This window comes from Trachypithecus francoisi, unplaced genomic scaffold, assembly GCF_009764315.1.
Source record: "Trachypithecus francoisi isolate TF-2019V2 unplaced genomic scaffold, Tfra_2.0 Lachesis_group5, whole genome shotgun sequence".
NCBI classification, from domain to species: domain Eukaryota; kingdom Metazoa; phylum Chordata; class Mammalia; order Primates; family Cercopithecidae; genus Trachypithecus; species Trachypithecus francoisi.
Genome location: NW_022681470.1, coordinates 119458754 through 119478186, shown reverse-complemented (window position 1 = coordinate 119478186; position 19433 = coordinate 119458754). Strand labels below are relative to the sequence as shown.

Sequence of the window (19433 nt, the reverse complement as noted above, 5' to 3'; positions counted from 1 at the left end):
AACATAGATTATATTCATGCATCATTTAACCCAGGATTTCAAGTTTATTAGGTGTTCCTTGACTTATTTATTCTTCATATATTCATTATTTTCATGCAAAAACTACTTACTAAATACCTTATATCAATAAGACACTGTGCTAGCTGCTAGATAGGAAAGAATAGGATAGTGTCCAAAACACTGAACCTGCCCTTACAATTTATTAGAAGGGATAAAACACAATAAATGAATACATCACAATTTAATAAGAGAGATACAATAAAATAACTACTAATAAAGTAAGAAAGAAGTATGTGTACATACTTCTGAATACTATTTCGAAGAAGAGTGATTAGAAATTGTTTTGCAAATTTGGGGTAGGGAGGAAATACAATTCAACCTTTGTTCATGAACAACTATTCTGTGTCAGACATAGTACATGCAGCTAAAGATACAAATATAAAGAAAACATCATGATTTTCTTCTAGGAGTTCTTAGTTTATCAGGATTATCTACTCTTGGGGTGCAAGGAATGTCAGGGAAGAATTTATGGAAAAAGTGGTACTGGAGTTGCATCCTAAAATGTAGGTAAAATTTTGACATATGGAGAAAAGGGAAAAAAGCTTTCCAGGGAGAGACAAAACCATGACTACAACAGCATCTGCAATCTTCTCTCTAAACTTATTTTTATACTTCTGAAGGCTTGGTATGAAAATAACAGAAGGCATAGCTCTGTGATACATGCTTTACAACACCTTGTTTTTAATGCAAAAAGAATCAGTGTTCTTGGAAATATCATTTTTGTATTATTTCAGCTGCATTTTTGAATATTTTTATTAGTGCCATTGAAATTACCTGGCACTGTAGATAGAGATGGTCTTATGCAATTTCCATATTTTAGATTCCCCCAAATAATCTGGAAACTCTTATAGAAAGTAACAGAGATAAATTAAACCTCATTATGGTATGGTGTGCAAGTATTTTTAAACATTTTTAAAATACTAGTTGTTCGTAAGTGGGGTCTATTCTAGACATTACGTATTTGTTTTTGTATGATTTTTACCCTTCATTTTATTTACATGGGTTGAGTATAGAAAAGAAAAAAAATTAACTCATGAGCTACTGAAGTGGATTTGCTATGGGATGAGCAACATCAGCAGAAATATTACAATAACTAATTGAGGGTCAAGGTCTTTTGAAAAACTCTTTAGAAGTCTCTACTGAAAAGAGCAAGAAGATGAATATAAGCAGAGGGACACAGAGCAATCCAAGAGAAAAGAGTAGAGAAACTATATTCCTAAATGTGGTCTTTTCTCCATGACCCTCTGCCTTGATTAACTTGAGAAAATCCCTTTTCTGATCTTCCCTCTTTAATATTATTTTTGAATCTTCAAGAGAATTTAAACTACTTTCTCATTAGCATAGTTTACGAAGACATAAGAAGTCCATACTTTGCACACTGGCCAAAAAAGGCAGTTTTATCTGTTGGTAGATTCTTTGTTTAAATCTATCTTTCCCTTCTGTGATCTCTTCTCCATGATTAGTTTAAAAGCTCTTTTCTTGATGTGGTTGAGCTTTGATATTATGAAACCACACTTCGTGTTTTACATTTTTTCCTAAGAAACTTGTAAAAAGTGACTTTTTGGATATAATTATGATGTAAACTTGTAAGGTGACGAGTTTAAATTGGAGCTTTGACCAAAATGATGGACTGGTTCTGAGAAGCTATGCTAACTTTATACAATATTCACTTTTCGCAAAACTGAGAAGAGGAAACAGCAAGAGTGAAGGAATATGATAAGCTTTTTAAAATTATTATCAGTCCTTAATATGTGGTCCACAATAGGCTTTAGATTTGGTTATAGGTTGATTGATGTAAGTGGAATATTTGCACTAAACTTTATGGTTTAAAATATGTTTTCGCATATATTAATATCATAAATAATTGTATAAGTTCCATTGCTGTTACATTATTTCATTGTTATGAAAACTGAACTTCAGATAGGTTAACTCACTATTGAAAAGTTTTACTATTAGAGCTGAAAGCCACTTCTTATTTCATGTCTAGTTTCTGCTTTTGCACTGATTTGAAAGTACAAATTTTAAAATTGTATTTAAAATATTGTCATAATAGCATTAGTTTCATTAAAAGTGTACTTCATGATTTTTGATTGGTAAGTGGGCATAGACTGAATAGATTAATGACCAGTGTTAGGTGAACTAAAATGTTCAAGGACCACCATTTCAACATCATATTGTAGATTTAAACCAGGGTAATGAGTGTTTACATAGCTTTGATATTGTCCTAGTACTTGAATACTATTGGGAAATAATTTCACTCAAATATGTGGAAATGTACAGATAATCCCAGCGACTCACTGTAATTAATTTCACCTAACCTACCAAGAAAACGGTCTGGTTTTGCATATTTCTCTAGTTTCACTACTGCAAATTAAGTTGTGTTTTATCCTTTTAAGTAAATTGATGTTTAATTAATACTTACCTAAATCAGATGCAAGGTCTTAGTTTTTAAGCTGAAGCTTTATCCTGTCTCACTTTTTTCTTTATATATTTTCTTAGCACAAAAATTGAAGCTTTAAAAATAATTGCCAGTCCAAAATCCTTAAGGATGTGTCTGCCTAGAAGAGTCAGCAACAGAATATGTAGCCCTCCCAAATACCTTTCACATCTCTTTAATACATCCAGTGCTTCCTTTCATATGGGAAACAAGTTTTTACTTTACTTTTCCCTGGATGACTTTCAGTTAAATAAAATTCTTATGGCTGAAGTACGAAACATGTTGGTTTTCAGACCTACTAAGTTAATGAATGATCTCTTCAGGGCAGCAATGTTTGATAGGTGAATAGATTGAAGCCTGAGCATATGGATTGTGTCTATGAATACAGGCGGGAAGCAGAAAGTAGAAAATTGAAGGTTTTAAATGTGAAACCGAGCAGATGAAAACTGCATGATATTATCCAGGGAGGCTCATTCTCAGGTGTCACAAAGTTTATGCTATTACTAACTAGACCCTACAAAAGAATTGGTTAATTTTTGATAAATGGTCAAATATTATTAAAAAGAGTCATTCTAGAGTTTAACAAAGTTTTCAGAATGTCTAGGCTCCTCATTCTATAGGTATGAGCATCAAAATCACAGCTTCCCCAAAGTCACATCTATGTATGTCATCAGTAGAAGAGGTAGTGTCTAGAAATGAGGAGCCTCGAATCCCCTGTGTTTCTCCCACTTGTGCTGCTTTCCCTCCCAACAGAGCATCGATCATTACAATAGCCACTTTGTAAAGAGAATAGTTGCAAAGCTATAAGCAGTAAGAATTTTAAAAGAAAAACGAAGAAAGGTGATGCCATTTAACTGTTTCTAGTTGCCAGGAGAGAGAGTGAGAAAGAATATTTACTTCTTCCAAAATAAAAGTTTAATCAGGTTAAGGAAGATGAGAAAAGATAAGACCAGGAAGCTATTTGCTCCTTCAAAACGTAGACAGGCTGCCTTGAACTCTTCAGTTTTTGCCATATCAGGGTTTACTGGTGCATAATTACAGGTCCTTGCCAAATGTCATCAATCCATATTTCTGTCTAATTTGAGTTGATCCTGTTATGAAGAGGATGTCTCTAGCGCACAGGAGAAACAGGAAAAGACAGATTTTTAAGGTGAATTTTAAAGCAAGTAGTAATCTCAGTTTATTTCTCTTGCTTTTTTTGCTTTTCCTCAGTTTCATTTAAAAATAGTAAGAACAAGAACTTTAATTAGATTTATGTATGAAAGCTACCCTTAGACAATTTAAGTCTGATTATTTTCTTTAGCAATATCAAAATATGAAGGTTGTATGGTATATTACATTTTGAAACATTCAATAATATAATTATTAAAATATTCCTAATTCTCATCGTGCTTATAGGGCTTCAAAGCAATCATCTTATTTGGGGCAACAGATCTAATTGACTGGGTTGCCTTGAACAGAAACCACAGTTTAGTGATGGAGATTATTGCTGAATCATTGTTATATTTTATGTCTGTAGTGTCAGCAAGTATCATGAAGTTAAGTTTAATGTATTTCTACATAAGAAGATAGTAAATGTTTCCGCAAACTCGGTACAATTCCCCTGATAGGGCATTTTCTGATATATTTATGAGACAAGTATGACTTATATAAAGTTTAGCAGTCACAATGGTGTGTAGATATGGCCATGTCACCTCTTTTTAACTGTTCCCCAAGTATCTGGCTGGCTCCAGTGTCAATGTTGTGTTTGAAATCTGCACAGTCATATTTATATCCTCCTATCTTTATAGTTCAGAGCAGAGAAATTCATGGTTCTGATTCACAGGAATTACTGTTTTGTTACAATGTTCAAATAATGGCCCGCTAAAAATCTTCTTGCAACAGAAGGAAGTCCACTCTCCTACTATGAAGGTCATTACTGAAATCAATGCCTTCAGTTTAAAAGCACAGAGATGCCATCTAGCAGCCGCCCTCAGAAATTCCCTACACAGAAATAGTTCTTTCCCTGTAAAATTGAGCAATAATTGAATTCCTACAAGCTTTCAGTGTTTGAAATTTTGCTTATAGAATGATGATTTGGCATGTTGTCTATAATTCAAACACTCCATTACAAATGAAATTAATAGACTTCCCTTAAAATAGGCAGTGATATACATCTGAGTTTTTCTAAAAAGAACTGAAAATGTACTAATTATACTTTAATTAATAAAAAGTATTTCAAACAAATTTCCTAAAAGAAAAATTGATCATCTGTCCCTACAAAAATACAAATAATTACTTAGTGTGAATTGCCTTCCTTTGTTGGAAGAGAATACCAATCTTGCCAATTTTTTGATACAGTAAATGAGAGAAAAGAAACTAAGTACATGCTGAAACTAAGCTCAGTCTCTGAACAATGGATCTTGGCCATTTTTAAAAATTTAAAAACAATATTGACTTTCAAGTAACTTATCTTACCATAAGATGGCGATACTTAAGCACTTTATAAAATGCCATATAAGACCTGTAAGCTTCAGTGATAGAACACACACACACACACACACACACACACAGCATTATAAATGTAAATATTATACAGTCTTCCATGAAATAGAATTGGCACTGTTGTCAGAAAACCCAGCAGTCTTCAGGTGAATTGATATATAACAAGTGCTTTCTAAGATGTTGATTTCCAATATTTGATATATGTAAAATCCTACACCTAAAAAAACTCTATTCAATTTTAAGAGTTCTCCTATTTTGCCAGTTTCTGTTTATCCATGTTTTATATATATATACACACATGTATGTTTACAATAAATAGAAAATATAATAATATAGAATAATACTTAAAATAATTTGAAATTTTGATTATGATATATATCATTCCTAATGTATTAAAAGGTAAAAAAGCAGTTGGTTAGCATTTCTGTTCACTTAAGTGTTATCACAAATTATTTCTTATTTGTCCAAAAACTGTATTTTTTGTAGTACTATATTAAATGGATTTTTGATTTTAATTTCACCATATATAATTTGCTTTATGAATCCTGACTTTTAAAATCTAAGCCCTTAAGTAACTAGTGGAATAAAAAATAAAATTGTAGAAAATTCTTAGCTTGTAATCTAATTGACAATTCTTTTGAGGACACAATGGTGCCATCTGTAATTTTTTTTGGGGGGGGTAATATAAATATATATTATATAAATATATAATATAATACAATAGGAACTTCTCTTCATTTTTTAAAGCAATGTTTTGTCTAAAAGTCCTAAAACTTTTTACAACATTAAAATTACTTGTTTTGAAAGTTTTAACATTCTCTGTAATGTCTATGATATAGAACAAATATCTTTTGAAAAAATCATCTTTGTTCTTTGCACACTGTATTGCAGTGTGTGGAAGCTGAGAAGGACAGTTTGAAAAGTTAATGTATGCCTTCCCTGGATTTTTCAACTCATTTGTGGCAAATATCCACAGTTCATTCTGAAGAAACTAAAAAGTTGTATAGCATTGAATATACACAAATAAACTCACCAAAACTAGAAAAGATTATATTGACCAAAGATGCATTGCTTATTATAAAAATTTGTCTTCATATTTAACAGAAAATTATCTATATATTTAATTTTGGAAAGAAAGGGGTGCAAACAGTGAAGATATTTATGCATCAAAAATACCAGACAAATCAAATCACACACAAAATTGTTAATGAAGCTCTACATTTCTGAATTTATTTTAAAGAAAAACAAATAAAACTCACTTTAAGTCAAGTGACTTTTTCTGCAGTAACTTAGTGATTAACTTTGCTTTAAAAAATGTTCTACCAAGAATATTCCCAAATCAGATATATAATGGAATGTATTCAAAAGTTTTAAGCAATATATAATATAAAAAGAGTGGCAATGGATAGAATGTGTCACTACAGGGTGCAGAGTCAAGAAGAAGAAAAAATAAATATAAAAACAAAATCAACACTTTTTCCTAAGTATAAAATGCTTTAAAGTTACACCTTAGTATATAAAATATGCCTTTAAGATTATTAAGATGACATTCACACAATGTGAAGCATTTACATCAATAATACCAGTACAATCAAAGCTTTAAAATAAAATGAGTTTATTCTTATCAGGTCCCTCTAAATATGAAAGAGTACAGAAATGATTACAAATATATATGACATGATTCTAAGTTTTAACTGTATACTATATTAGGCCTACAAATATCACAACCACAGTATTAAATTATGCTTTATTACATCTTAGTTCTATTCAGTAATGAAAGGAAACTTAATTTGTCTACACTGCACACATGATGTAAAGCTTTAAAAATAACTTTATAATATTCCAAAATATAGCTTTTATTAGTTTTATAGCATGGAATCATTCTTCCTATAGTGTCAAATTGCTGTTGGCCAGTTAAATAAGTAAAATAATAAATTGTATCTCTTAGTCTTTTTCACCAGGTGGCTTATCTGTTATTCCCTATCATTATGATTTTCTTAGAAGCTTTCAAATTATCTCACTTTGTCACCAAGACTTTTCTCAGACATCGTTGAAAATATTTGTCCATATTTTCCTGTCTTTTTATCAAAGGAGTTTAGCGTTCACTTTAATTGCCAGTACTAGATAATTTTCAGAGTTCAACATCTACGAGCTAGCTCATCCTTCCTATTGCCCTCCTTGGTTTAAGGTTCTCACTTTCTGTTTCTTAACACTGATAATCAGAACTTCCTCAGTGCCCCCTAATTTTCTTAATGAAAAGAAAGAAACAAACACAAGCTGCTTTCACCAACGCCTCTCAGCCATGGCAGAGAGTATAGCTCTGCTGCTCTGCCATGTGTGTTACAAGCAGCATCCCAAATGTTTTGGACACAAACCGCAGCACGTCTGCGATGGGAGTATTATTGACCAGGATCAGCTGGAAAACGCTTCCCTGCTTTCAACAAAGAAACGGTTCACCATGTCCTAATACATGTTTATAAATTGCATTGTTTCTACTGCAAACTCCTTTGCATTACCCGTCCGGCTTCAAAAGAGAGCATTAAGCAGTTGGACACGGAATAAGCGAAATTCCCCGGAGAGCCGCATTGCCCGCTGCCCATGCACATTATATTTTCTCCTGGTCCCTCCCCCCCGCGCGGTAGGACTCTACCTTGAGGAGCTATTCCTCTGGTAGTTCACCTTGTTATCTTCCAGGCAGTGGGGATATGCCAGGCACCATAAGGTAGCTGAAAGAGCTGTCTCTCGTGCCGTTTTTGACATATTTATTTGCATTTTTGTTAGGTTTGTTACATATTGCACATATATTTCAAACAAGACTCAAAATATTGTTCATACCTTGGAAGGATCTAAGCCGGCAAGCAAAGACAGCAGCAGGAGGTTGAAAAGGTTGGACGTCGCCTGCATTCTGATCTGGGTTTTTGCCCCCTCTTTACTCTCTTTTATGTAGGCACTCCACTCACTGCAGAGACCTTTCCCTCGTCAGTTGCACTTTCTGCCTGCCAGTCAGAGCAGAGTGGAAGCAGAGGCGGCGGCAGCAGCAGTAGCAATAACAGCAGCAGCGGCAGCGGCGGCAGCCGCCCTGGGGGGCGATCATTCCGCAGGCATTCTCAGAGCTAGGAGTCCGGGAGCTCAAGAGAGTGGGTTGGGCTGCAGTGGGCGCTGGCCGCCGTGCTGAAGCGCCTCCAACCCGCGCGCCCCAGTTTACCCTCTCCTCCGCTGCTATATAGCCAGCCTACCTCAAAAGTTTTGACCCAAGGAATAGATAAAGGGAGTAACTGCTGAGAGAGGTGTGGAGACCTGGACAACGGATATGACATCACTACAGCTCCTGGGGGTTTCGGGGGGATATTTTGCGGGGAATTTGTTAACCGAACAAGGATTGACTCTCGTGCTCCAGTTCAGCATTTGCCGGCAACTTGAGCTGCAGAGAAGTAAAGAGTCAGCTAAATACAGGATTATGAAACAAATAGTGCACTGGAACCTTCTGCTGTCATTGACAGAGGACTTGACATTGTATTTAGTGCTTTAAACAAAGTTTGCAGCGCAGTCTATCAGTGTGTGTTTGTCATCCAAGGCACACGATTTTCAGCTGTTATAGATAGATAAATGTGGTAATTTATAGATGTGTACAGTCATTTGTGAATAGCTTATTGAAATTATATGTTTGGTTACGTATTGATGTGTATCTATCTATCTATGTATCTATGTATCTATCTATCTAGGGATTTTGGTCGTCTGAAAACACTATGCATAAGCAAATAAAGAGACTTATATTCTTCTTTTAGTTATAAATGGTATATTCCATTAGTGTTCCCCCAACTGAAACAGTCCCACCACCCCATATGCACAGCCATACCTGGAAATATAGTTTTCCTATCAGTCTGACTTGCATTTTTACTTGAGGAAGAATTCACTGATAGATGGATAGTGGGATGGGAAAAGTGACTATTTCTAAGCTTTCAAACACTTCTGTAATCTAGGGCTCAAGAAAAGACAGAATACCTGCTTCACAAGAGCAAAGAAAGGGTAAATGGCAAACTCTCTTACCCTGCATCATTCAGCCTTACTTAAGCAATTTCATTTCTTTGAATGTAAAAAAAGTGTTCTCAATAATATAAAAAGGAAGAAGTTTGTAGCCACACTGAAATATCCCTCTCATACAATTATGCCTTTAATATTTCCATCTTCTGTTGATTTTTCTAGAAATTATACTTCCTAAGGGTTAAAATATATAAACAGGGGCTGTGGACATTTCTTCCTTTTACTTCCACATTTAAAAGACAATGAATTGAGATATCAGACACATACCGAGTACAAAATCTCCATCAACCTTTCACGGAATATATATCGTATTTTTAAATATAAGAAATCCTAATTAAGACTCAAATACATTTGAAAGTTATTGCCCCCAAGAATTTACAACATATTGCCTCTGTTTTCATCCTAATATTATAAATGTTACTGGAGGTATTTATTTTCTATAAACATAAATGGCATGAAGTTCACTACATCTGATAATTCTTTCTGACGGAATGGATCATGCAAAATAGAGATTACAAAATCATAGAAAGTGAAATTACTTATGATGGTGTTAATTTAATAACCTTAACAGCCATAACCATATTTAGAAGTTTCCATTATTTTGAGGTAATAGATAAAACTACAGAGTTGTACTACTCTTTGAGATAACTTCCTAGAACATATTTGTCAAAGAGCTTTTTTTCTTTTTGCACTTGTTTCTTGACCTAAACTTTTCTACCTATCCACATCTACATACTTATCTATCTATGTAGGATAAAATCAGCATAATTTTTTAATAAATCACACATAGAAATTATTGAAAATTCTGCATCCATTTAAAAATCTTTGATATGACTGTGCAGATTGAAAATGAATTTGCAGAGGTGGGTTCATTGAATGATTATAATAGTACATTTTTATTATCCATTCTCTAAATACATTTTTTGTTGTTTGTACTTACATATGCTTTTCCCTCTTCCCAAGATGTCTTCTACCATCTTTTTTACATCTCTACCTGTCAATTAGCAGGTAATAGTACATAATACTTGTTTGAGTAGAGGAAGCTATATTTAGCAGATACATACAGTAATATGAAAATATAATCATAGCAGTTTTATCACTTCAAGACAAACAGATATTCTTATAATGAAACAAATGTGTTTTTTTTTTTTTTCCTGGAAACAGAATTATGCTGATCTCATACATGGTTTACAATATTAGTGACTGGACCAAAACTTTTATGTGGGCAGAGATTTTTATTCTCTTTAACTCTCCTTTTTTATGGCATTGGAATACCGTTTGTAACAAGAACTTAATAAGAAGACAAATTCTATGAAACCTTGTCAGAAAAAATGTGATGGAAGGAGATGATAATATTTAGAGATCCAAAATAAGTAATATGTGGTGATTATGTTACAAATGAAAACAGATGATCTTAGCATACTTACAACAGATTTCTCATAAGAGAAGCTTCGTCATTTGTAGAGAATAATCAAGTTCAGTAATGAATCAAAGCTGTATTAAACATGCCACTGAAAAACAAAAGCTGTAATCTAAACAGTACAAATTCACCAATACTCCACTACTTCCTCTATCTCTCTTCTAAAATAAAACAATACAGTTGCATAGCTTCTCTTAAAGATAACTATTGGTTTTAGTTAGTAATTTATTTAGTAATAAAACTCTCTTATAATGTATTTCCATACAATCAATTTAACAACATTGTAGGTAACATCATATCTTATTCATACATTGCAAACTATGGAGCATTTCTCATTGCAAGAAAGAAATTCCAAGTAGTTCTTTGTATCTTGTGTCTTGCATTAGCTAGTCAAAAGGATTCTACTAAAAGTAATAAATGGTGCATCTTCTTGCATTTTTTTTTTTTTGCTGTCACTTCAGATTTGTAACTGTAGTTAATCGATTACAAAATTATACGTAATTATATATAACATAACAAAATTATACATAACTTAGATTTAGAAATCTTGTGTTTTTGAGTGCATGCATAACAAAGTATTTGATATTTATGTGTCTTGTCAAAGTTGGTCTTCTTAAATTTATATGAAGTTGTGGTATAATACAACACCTAGAACAAATGATGCAAATTTTTAAAACATTTGTGTCTAATATTACAAAAGTTCTTAATTCTATATTTGATTATAGTGTTAGCTAAATGTTTTATGCATTTAATTTTCTTTTGATAACAGACTGTATGATATACAGTTGACCTTTGAATAATGTAGGTATTAGCAATGTTGACCCCCAGTGTAGTTGAAAATTTACAAATAATTCTGACTCCCCCAAAATTTAACTACTAATAGCATACTCTTGACCCAAAACCTTACCAATAACATAAATAGTTAATGCATATTTTTTGCTATATGTATTATATACTGCATTCTTGCAATAAAACTAACTAGAGAAAAAATGTGATTGAGAAAATATATTTACCATTGTTTAAGTGAAATTGAATAGTCATAACTGTTCTCATCCTTATCATCATGTTGAGTAGACTAAGGAAGAGGAAGAAGAGGATGGGCTGATCTTGCTGTCTCCGGGGTGGCAGAGGCAGAAAAGATGTAAGAGATGGGAAGGGAGACAGGAGATGCAGACGCTATTAGTGTAAGTATACAGAAATTACGTTGTAATTTCTATCTGACTTTTTACTTTATTTTCTCTAAACATGTTTATTTTTAATAGGTTGACTATGTAGTACCAATCTTTCTTTCATCATTTGCTTTAATTTCAGTGCCCATATCATAGAAGTGTCCATGTCACAAAAGAAGTCAGAAGTAATCTGGAATAATTTGAATCCTTCCACCAGATTGTCTAATGTCAATCTGTGTTCTGGCAATGTCTTCTATGTCTTCCTCCTCATTGTCTTGCATTGGTTTGGAGGCACTCATCTCCATCAAGTCACCTTTCAATTCCTCTGGTGGGGTATCTATTAGTTCTTGAATTTCTTTAAGAGTCACACCTTGATACCTTTTGCCCCTTACCTTCTTTTGCCATATCTACAGTATCTTTCATGGTTTCCTGAATTGTCCCTGTCATAAATCCTGTGAAGTCATGAACAACATCTGAACACAATTTTCTCCAGCAGGAATCTCTTGTTGTGTGCTTGATGGCCTTCATAGCTTTTTATATAACAACAATGTCATCTTTAATGGTATAAGCCTTCTAAACTTTGATCAAGTTCTCTCTATTTAAGTTCTCTTCAATAATGTTGATAATCCTTTCTATAGAGTACATGTGCAATAGAGCCTTAAGAGTCCTTATGACACCCTAATCTAGTGGCTGAAAAAGAGACATGTTTGGGAGCAAGTGGACCACTTGGATGCTTTCAGTGTTAAACTTTTGGGTTCCAGGTGACCAGAGACATTGTTCGATATCAAGATAACTTTTTAAAAAGCAGTCCCTTACTGACAAGGTACTTCCTGTCTTCAGGGACAAGGCATAGATGGAACCGGTCCATAAAAGGGGTTCTCATTGCCCAGGTCCCCTTGGTGCACAACCAAAAGACTGGCAGCTGGTGTTTATGTTTTCCTTTCAAGGCTATGTGGTTAGCAGCTTTATAGATAAAGGCAGACCTGATCATAAACCCGATTGCATTTGCACACAATGGTAGAGTTAGTTTATCTTTTCCTGCCTTAAATCCCAGTGTTCCCTTCCCTTCCTTATTAATAAATGTCCTTTGTGGCATTTTTTTCCCCAGAGCAGGGCACTTTAGTCTGTGTTAAAAACTGGTTCAGGAAGATATCATTTTCTCTCAATAATTTTCTTAATGGTGTCTGGAAAGTTGTTTATTGCCTCTTGGTCAACAGAAGCTGCTTCTCTTGTTTTCTTGACTTTTTTTTTTTTTTTTTTTTCAAGCCAAAGCTCTTTCCAACATTATCAAACCATCTTTTGCTGGCATTATATTGTTTAGCTTTAGATCCTTCACCTTTCTTTTGCTTTAAGCTGTTATATAATAACTTCGCTTTTTCTGGAATCACATTAGAGTCTATAGGTATGCCTCTCTTACACGAAAACTTACATGTACACAAAAGTTCTTTGGCAAAATATGTGCTTGCTGACATAGCTGCAATGATGGCTTCACACATTTCCTTTTCTTGTTTTTGTAAGGGTCCTTACACTGAATACATTTATGTTAAAATAATGGGCAGTCACTGCTTCAGACCCCAATCTATGGTACAACTTTTTCTTGTAATGTCATAAATTTTCTCCTCTTCTTGGAAGGACTTCCAACATTGCTAATGGCACTTCATACGAATGCCATAATGTTATTTGAGGGTATTGTATAGAGTGTTTTACTAAACATCATGAAAAGAACATGAGAACCAAAAACGTCACTTTTCACTGTGACATGCAATTTAGTAGATAGACAAAAGGCTCACTGGAGATTAGTGTCAAGTGGATACTGGAAACTCTTGAGCTCACTGTAATAGCAATAGGAGGTGGCTACAGCATTATTATAGTAGTACAATATGTAACACAGTTAAATTAATGCAGTTATGATTTAATACTGCATCTTTATATTGTTTATATTTCTTGCTATTACAAATGGCACCACTTACAGTCTGTTTTTGTGTGTAAGTTTTGATAAATGTTAACTTTTTAATAATTTATTGTGTATCTTTTATCATAATAAATGATAAAATAGGCTAGTATCTACATATATTTTATGCACTCATGACATAGCTCATTTTTTCTTAACTTTTTCAATTTTTCTAGGCTATGCAGTTGGTCTGAATTTTTTAAATTGTTGCAAATTTACAAAAAAAAAGTTTCCTATATATTTATTGAAAAATATTTGTGTATAAATGGACCTGTGCAGTACCAACTTGTGTTGTCCAAGGGCCAACTGTACTTTTTAATCATATATTTTATACTTCCTCAAATTTTCAGAGATATTCCACATTGTTAAAAAATGCCGATCCTTATTTTGGTTTCATCTATAATTTATCATTGAGAGACCTAGTTATTTTAGAATAAAACCAAGAATAAGCATGTAATATAAACCCCTTGAGCAATTCTTCATCTTTCATTATGTAAATGAAAATTGCCTTTGACTCATTTCCTAATGTCCTTGACCTGTCAGAGGACTGCCACACTTTCATTTTCTGTCTGTTGGTCTTCTACTCTCTTTCCCGATGACTTTTCTTCCTGCCTGCTTTTAAGCCATTTTCATCTAGATCTCCTACCTCTCCTAACTACCCTATCGAAAATAATACCCCAATTATTCTCTATTTGTCATATATTTATGTCATTTATTTACTGTCTGTCTCTCTTATTAAAATGTATTCTATGAAGGGACTTTGTGTGGTGTTCTACCTTAGTTCAAACATCTAGAACAGTGCCCAGCAACTAGCAGTCACTTAATAATGATTTCTTCAATAAATGAATGAATGAGTGAATTTTTCACCTTGAATTTCTTCATGCATATTTATACACACAAGATTTACTAGATGTCACTATGTAATTTCTTCCATCTCAAACTCAGTATTGCAAACGAATATCTTTCCTAAATCACATTAGTTTGTGACACAATTTTCTCCCCATTGCAAAGCAAGAAGCATGAAAGTCACACTTAACTTCTCTCTCACCTTTATGTCTTCATTCAATGGATCAACATACTGTTAATTTTATCTCTAGAATATCTCTAAATCTATCCTACTGTTCCACATACACCTAGGTCAGGATCTTATTGGTGTCATTTGAAGTATTAAAATGGTTTATTTCCTTGCCTTGCCACCAATTTTTGTTTTTGTTTGTTTGTTTGTTTTTACTTCTATTTTCAACTTGCAATTTGTTTGCCACAAAGGACTTGAGATAATTGATTTAAAGACTAATTTCATCATATTGGTCTCAGATTAAAGGCCTTCAATGGCTTCCTAACTTCTACGTGATCAAGTGTGGAGTCTTTAAAATGGTTCATGCAGACTTTTGCATGATATGGCCCCTGCCTTACAATCCAGTCTAACCATTTTCAACCAATAATTGGAATCCAGCAAATGTTTGGTAATTGCACATCTTTTAACACTGTTCTACTATGAGATTAATAGTTTTTCTTTTGCCTAAAAAAAGTCTTATTCTACATTTAAATTTCACTTTAAATGCCATCTCTTCTCTTTATTTGACCCTTGGTACCCTCCCTCAAGATGTCTCTTCTCATCATGTTTTATAATATCTTGTGTATGCTTTCATCATTGTATTTACTATGCTTGATTATTAAAATCTACTTTTGTGTCTTTCTTCACTTGATTGTAAAGCTTTTGAGGATATTTAGGTTATCAATTACTCTACAACTAACCCTTCCGAAAGTTAATGGCTTAAAATAAAAAAAAATATATTATTAATGGTCATGATTTTGTTACAATTTCTTACTTAGGATTTCTTATACAGTTGCAGTCAGATAGAAGGTTATACTTGACTAGATATTCAAGATGGCTCACTCCCATGGCTACAGTTGATACTGGTTATAAGCTAGGAGCCCAGGTGGCATTATTGACTGGATCATTTCTGTATCATCTTTCTGTGTCTCTTGAATGTCTTACATGACAGCTAGGTTTTCAGAGAGCATCTTAAGGGCTAATATTATAAAAGACCTAGGCAGAAACTGCAAGAAAACTTATGACCTATACTGAAAAATCACGTTATGACCTATACTCAGAATTCATTCATGGCCGGGCATGGTGGCTCACATCTGTAATCCCAGCACTTTGGGAGGCTAAGGTGGGCAGGTTGCTTGAGCCCAGGAGTTCAAGACCAGCTTAATAACATAGTGAAACCCCATCTCTACAAAAAAATGCAAAAATAAAAAATTAGCCAGGCATGTTGGCACATGGCTGTAGTCCCAGCTACTGGGAAGGCTCAGGTGGGAGGATCACCTGAGCCCAGGAGGTCCAGGCTGTAGTGAGTTGTGGTCTCACCACTAAACTCTGGCCCAGGCAACAGAGCAACAGAGTGAGACCCTGTCTTAAAATAAAATAAAATGGCAAGTATTTTTATCTTTTTTTTTTTTCTTAAGCAAGTAACTAAAACAAGACCAGATGTAAGAGAAGAATAATGGGACTCTTATCTCTCAATGTAAAGCACAGCCATGTGCATACAGGGAGGGAAGAAATTGAGGGCAGCCATATTTGAAATTATATAACAAAAGGGATTATTTTGCACACTCATTTAAAAACACCCATGTTTCCCTTACCAATCACTAACCTAGCTGAGTTGGATTTTAAACGTGGATTTTGATTTGCATATACTTTGGCAGTATATGCAGTTTTTTTTTTTGCTAAAACAATTTAGTAAAAATTAGTAAAACAATTTGTAAAAAATTAAGTTAAATATATATGTAAATATATATTAACAAATATATATGTAAATATAAATTTGCAAATATATATTACAAATACATATTTAAATACACACACACACACAAATAAACACAAATATTACAAAGGACTTGTGCTTCTAGTAATGCAAGGCTAAATAATTTGGACCAAGTCTCTTACTGAGAATGACTTTAAGAACCAGAAAAAAATATGTAAATACAACTGCTTGAAGGCATTGGCTAACAGCAATGTCAGTGATGAAATATGGGATCAAGGTCTGAGAGAGTAGAGAAATAAGCAGAGAGCCTGGCTTTTAGGACCTCTTTTCCATTAAGAGTGGCTGTCATCTTCAGAAGAAGCTACCTAAAGACTGAGAAACTTGTTGGAGCCTCTGACCTCACAGGGCTAGGGGAACACAAACTAGAATTCCAGGTTTTGGTGCCTAAGAGCCCTGTCCCCACCTCTCCCTCTTCCTACTTTGAGTAGAGACATTTAAGTGCTAAACACCTATAAGAGAGGGTGAAATCAAAATAGAACAGTCTTCACAGGGACTTTTATGACCAGCTTCTGATCATCTCCATCCCTGACACTGAAGTAATATGACCTGGAATTCCTAGTAATCTTAGACCTCTGAAAAAGGTAATCTGACAGAGGTTAAGGGAGATGTTATTGCCTGGAAGGGAGCAAAAGTTGGTTTTGGAGGGAAGAAAAAACTTATACTTTATAATATTTTGTGACCCTTCTGAAGCTTCACATTATACAACAAAATCTTATTTCTTAGTGCTTAATTACATTTTTAAGAGGAATTTAAACTTAATTTATTTTTCTCCTGGGGAGAGCAAAAATGAAGTTGAAAACCACTGGTTTACAGTCAGCCCTAAGGGGTTCTGCAGGCTTTTCAGGGATGGAGATGGAAGAAGAGCAAAGTGAATTTTAAAAAGACTAAACTGTATTAAGGAAAAGCGAGCCAAGGAGGCATCCATGGTTCCTGAGTTCCACTGCATGTAAACTTGATGAAAAGAATTAAGATGTGTTTGTATTATTTTTTGAACCCTGGATAATTCTGTAATTATTTAACAGGTTTTGTTTCTGGATATGAATTGTACCTGGATGGATTTTAGACATTAATTTTAGGGCATTAATTGAATTAGCAAATCAAATCACTAATTATTTAAATATCTGTTCTGTACAAAGCATTATGTTGTGGATATACAAAGACGTCAACATTTTTTAAATTTTTACCTTTTGTGGATACATAATAGGTGTACACATTTATGGGGTACATAAGATATTTTGGTATACACAAGCAATATGTAATAATCATATCATGAAAAATTTGCCATTCATCTTTTCAGGCATTTATCCTTTGTGTTATGAACAATCCAATTGTACTCTTTTAGCTGTTTTTAAATGTACACTTAAATTATTATTGGCTACGATCTCCTTGTGCCATCAAATATTAGGTTTTATACATTCTTTTTATTTTTCTTGGTACCCACTAATGAACCCCTCATTTCCCCTATCCCTCACACTACCCTTCTCAGCCTCTTGTAACCATTCTTTTTTCTGTATTTTCATGAGTTCTATTATCTTGACTTTCAGATTCCACAAATAAGTGAGAATATGATATGTTTGTCTTTCTGTGCCTGGCTTATTTCACTTAACGTAATGGCCTCCAGTTCCATCCATATTGTTGCAAATGACAGAATCTCATTACTTTTTATGGCTGAATAGTACTCCATGGTATATATGTATCACATTACCTTTATCCGTTTGTCTGTTGAAACTTAGGTTGATTCTAAATCTTGATGATTACAAGTGCTGGTGAGGTTGTAGAAAAAAGGGAATCCTCCTACACTGTTGGTGAAGATGTAAATTAGCACAACTACTATGGAGAGTAGTTTGGAGTTTCCTCAAAAACTAAAAATAGAGCTACAATGCAATCCAACATTTAAGAATTATAGACTAATGTTGAAAAACAGGCATTAATACGTGAAAAACTAAATATCACAGCACACCAACATGGCACATATATACATATGTAACAAACCTGCACATTGTGCACATGTACCCTAGATTATAAAGTGTAATTTTTTTAAAAAGGGAGATATATGTTCAGTGCTATGCAGGATTAATTATTGAATACATTATTGACTCATAAAACTGTGAGTTTAGAGGAATAAAAAAATTTTAACTTGACTTTGAAAATACTTAATTTGGCTTTTAAATGATGTATAGGATATAGATAATAATTTTAAAATGCCACAGAGAAGATATTAAACTAAACGACTTCTAAAATATATTTACTTCTCTAAAAATATCTTGACTATTTGAAAGAACTATTTTAATGGGGTACTGGCCATTAAATACTATTTTTAATGTTCAAAATTACAGCTCTCATAGCAAATAAATACTTGTCAAAGATTTTATTTAACTCTTTAGTTAACAAGAGAATCAGAAAAACAGTTATAACTAGTAAGAAGAAGAATCCACAGAGCAGACATATGTATAGGCCATTAGAAATCCTAAAATGAATTTGCTTAATAGATTCAAAACTGGCCTCTTCCATTAGGGAAACAAAATAAATTGAACCTCCACCACACAGACTTTGCATTTCTATGAACAGAAATTGCTTGTATAGATATCTATTTTCTACAAATTAATTTCTATCTCTCTATGATTGGAAAATAGGCTAGTCAAAACAATGAAAGGCAAAGATAACCTATAAGGTTGACTGGAAATATTCCCTAATACTTATTTACAAGATAATTTAGAAGTTGCCTTTTAAATTTATAAAGCTTAATATAAATACTAAGTGTCTTGAAGTTTATAAATTGATTATTAATTTTTAAATTAGATGTTGAGATATAGTTTAGAATACATACTCCTAGATATGTATGGGAAAATATCCAGTGGGAGGCAGGACCAAACAAGTCATAGAGAGAACATCTAGCCATCTATTGGATTACTTAGACATGTAATCCCAAACCCAAGAATAACTGAACAATCAAAAACTTCAAAAAACATATTTACGTATTTTAAGTATACAAGAATTTTAATAAGCTGGACTTATTCTACTCTTTTGGCAGTATGTGGTT

At 33.4% G+C, this 19433-nt stretch overlaps 1 protein-coding gene across 1 annotated transcript in view; it reads right to left on the bottom strand.

Annotated features, from left to right (window-relative positions):
• The window catches only part of OLFM3 (olfactomedin 3), a 200863-nt gene extending 192559 nt beyond the window's left edge, over window positions 1–8304 (bottom strand). The window contains exon 1 of the mRNA XM_033197368.1: window positions 7817–8304. Within this exon, the coding sequence (XP_033053259.1) occupies window positions 7817–7885 (69 nt within the window). The 5' untranslated portion in view covers window positions 7886–8304. The remainder of the gene's footprint in view (window positions 1–7816) is intronic.
• Window positions 8305–19433: the final 11129 nt, after the last annotated feature.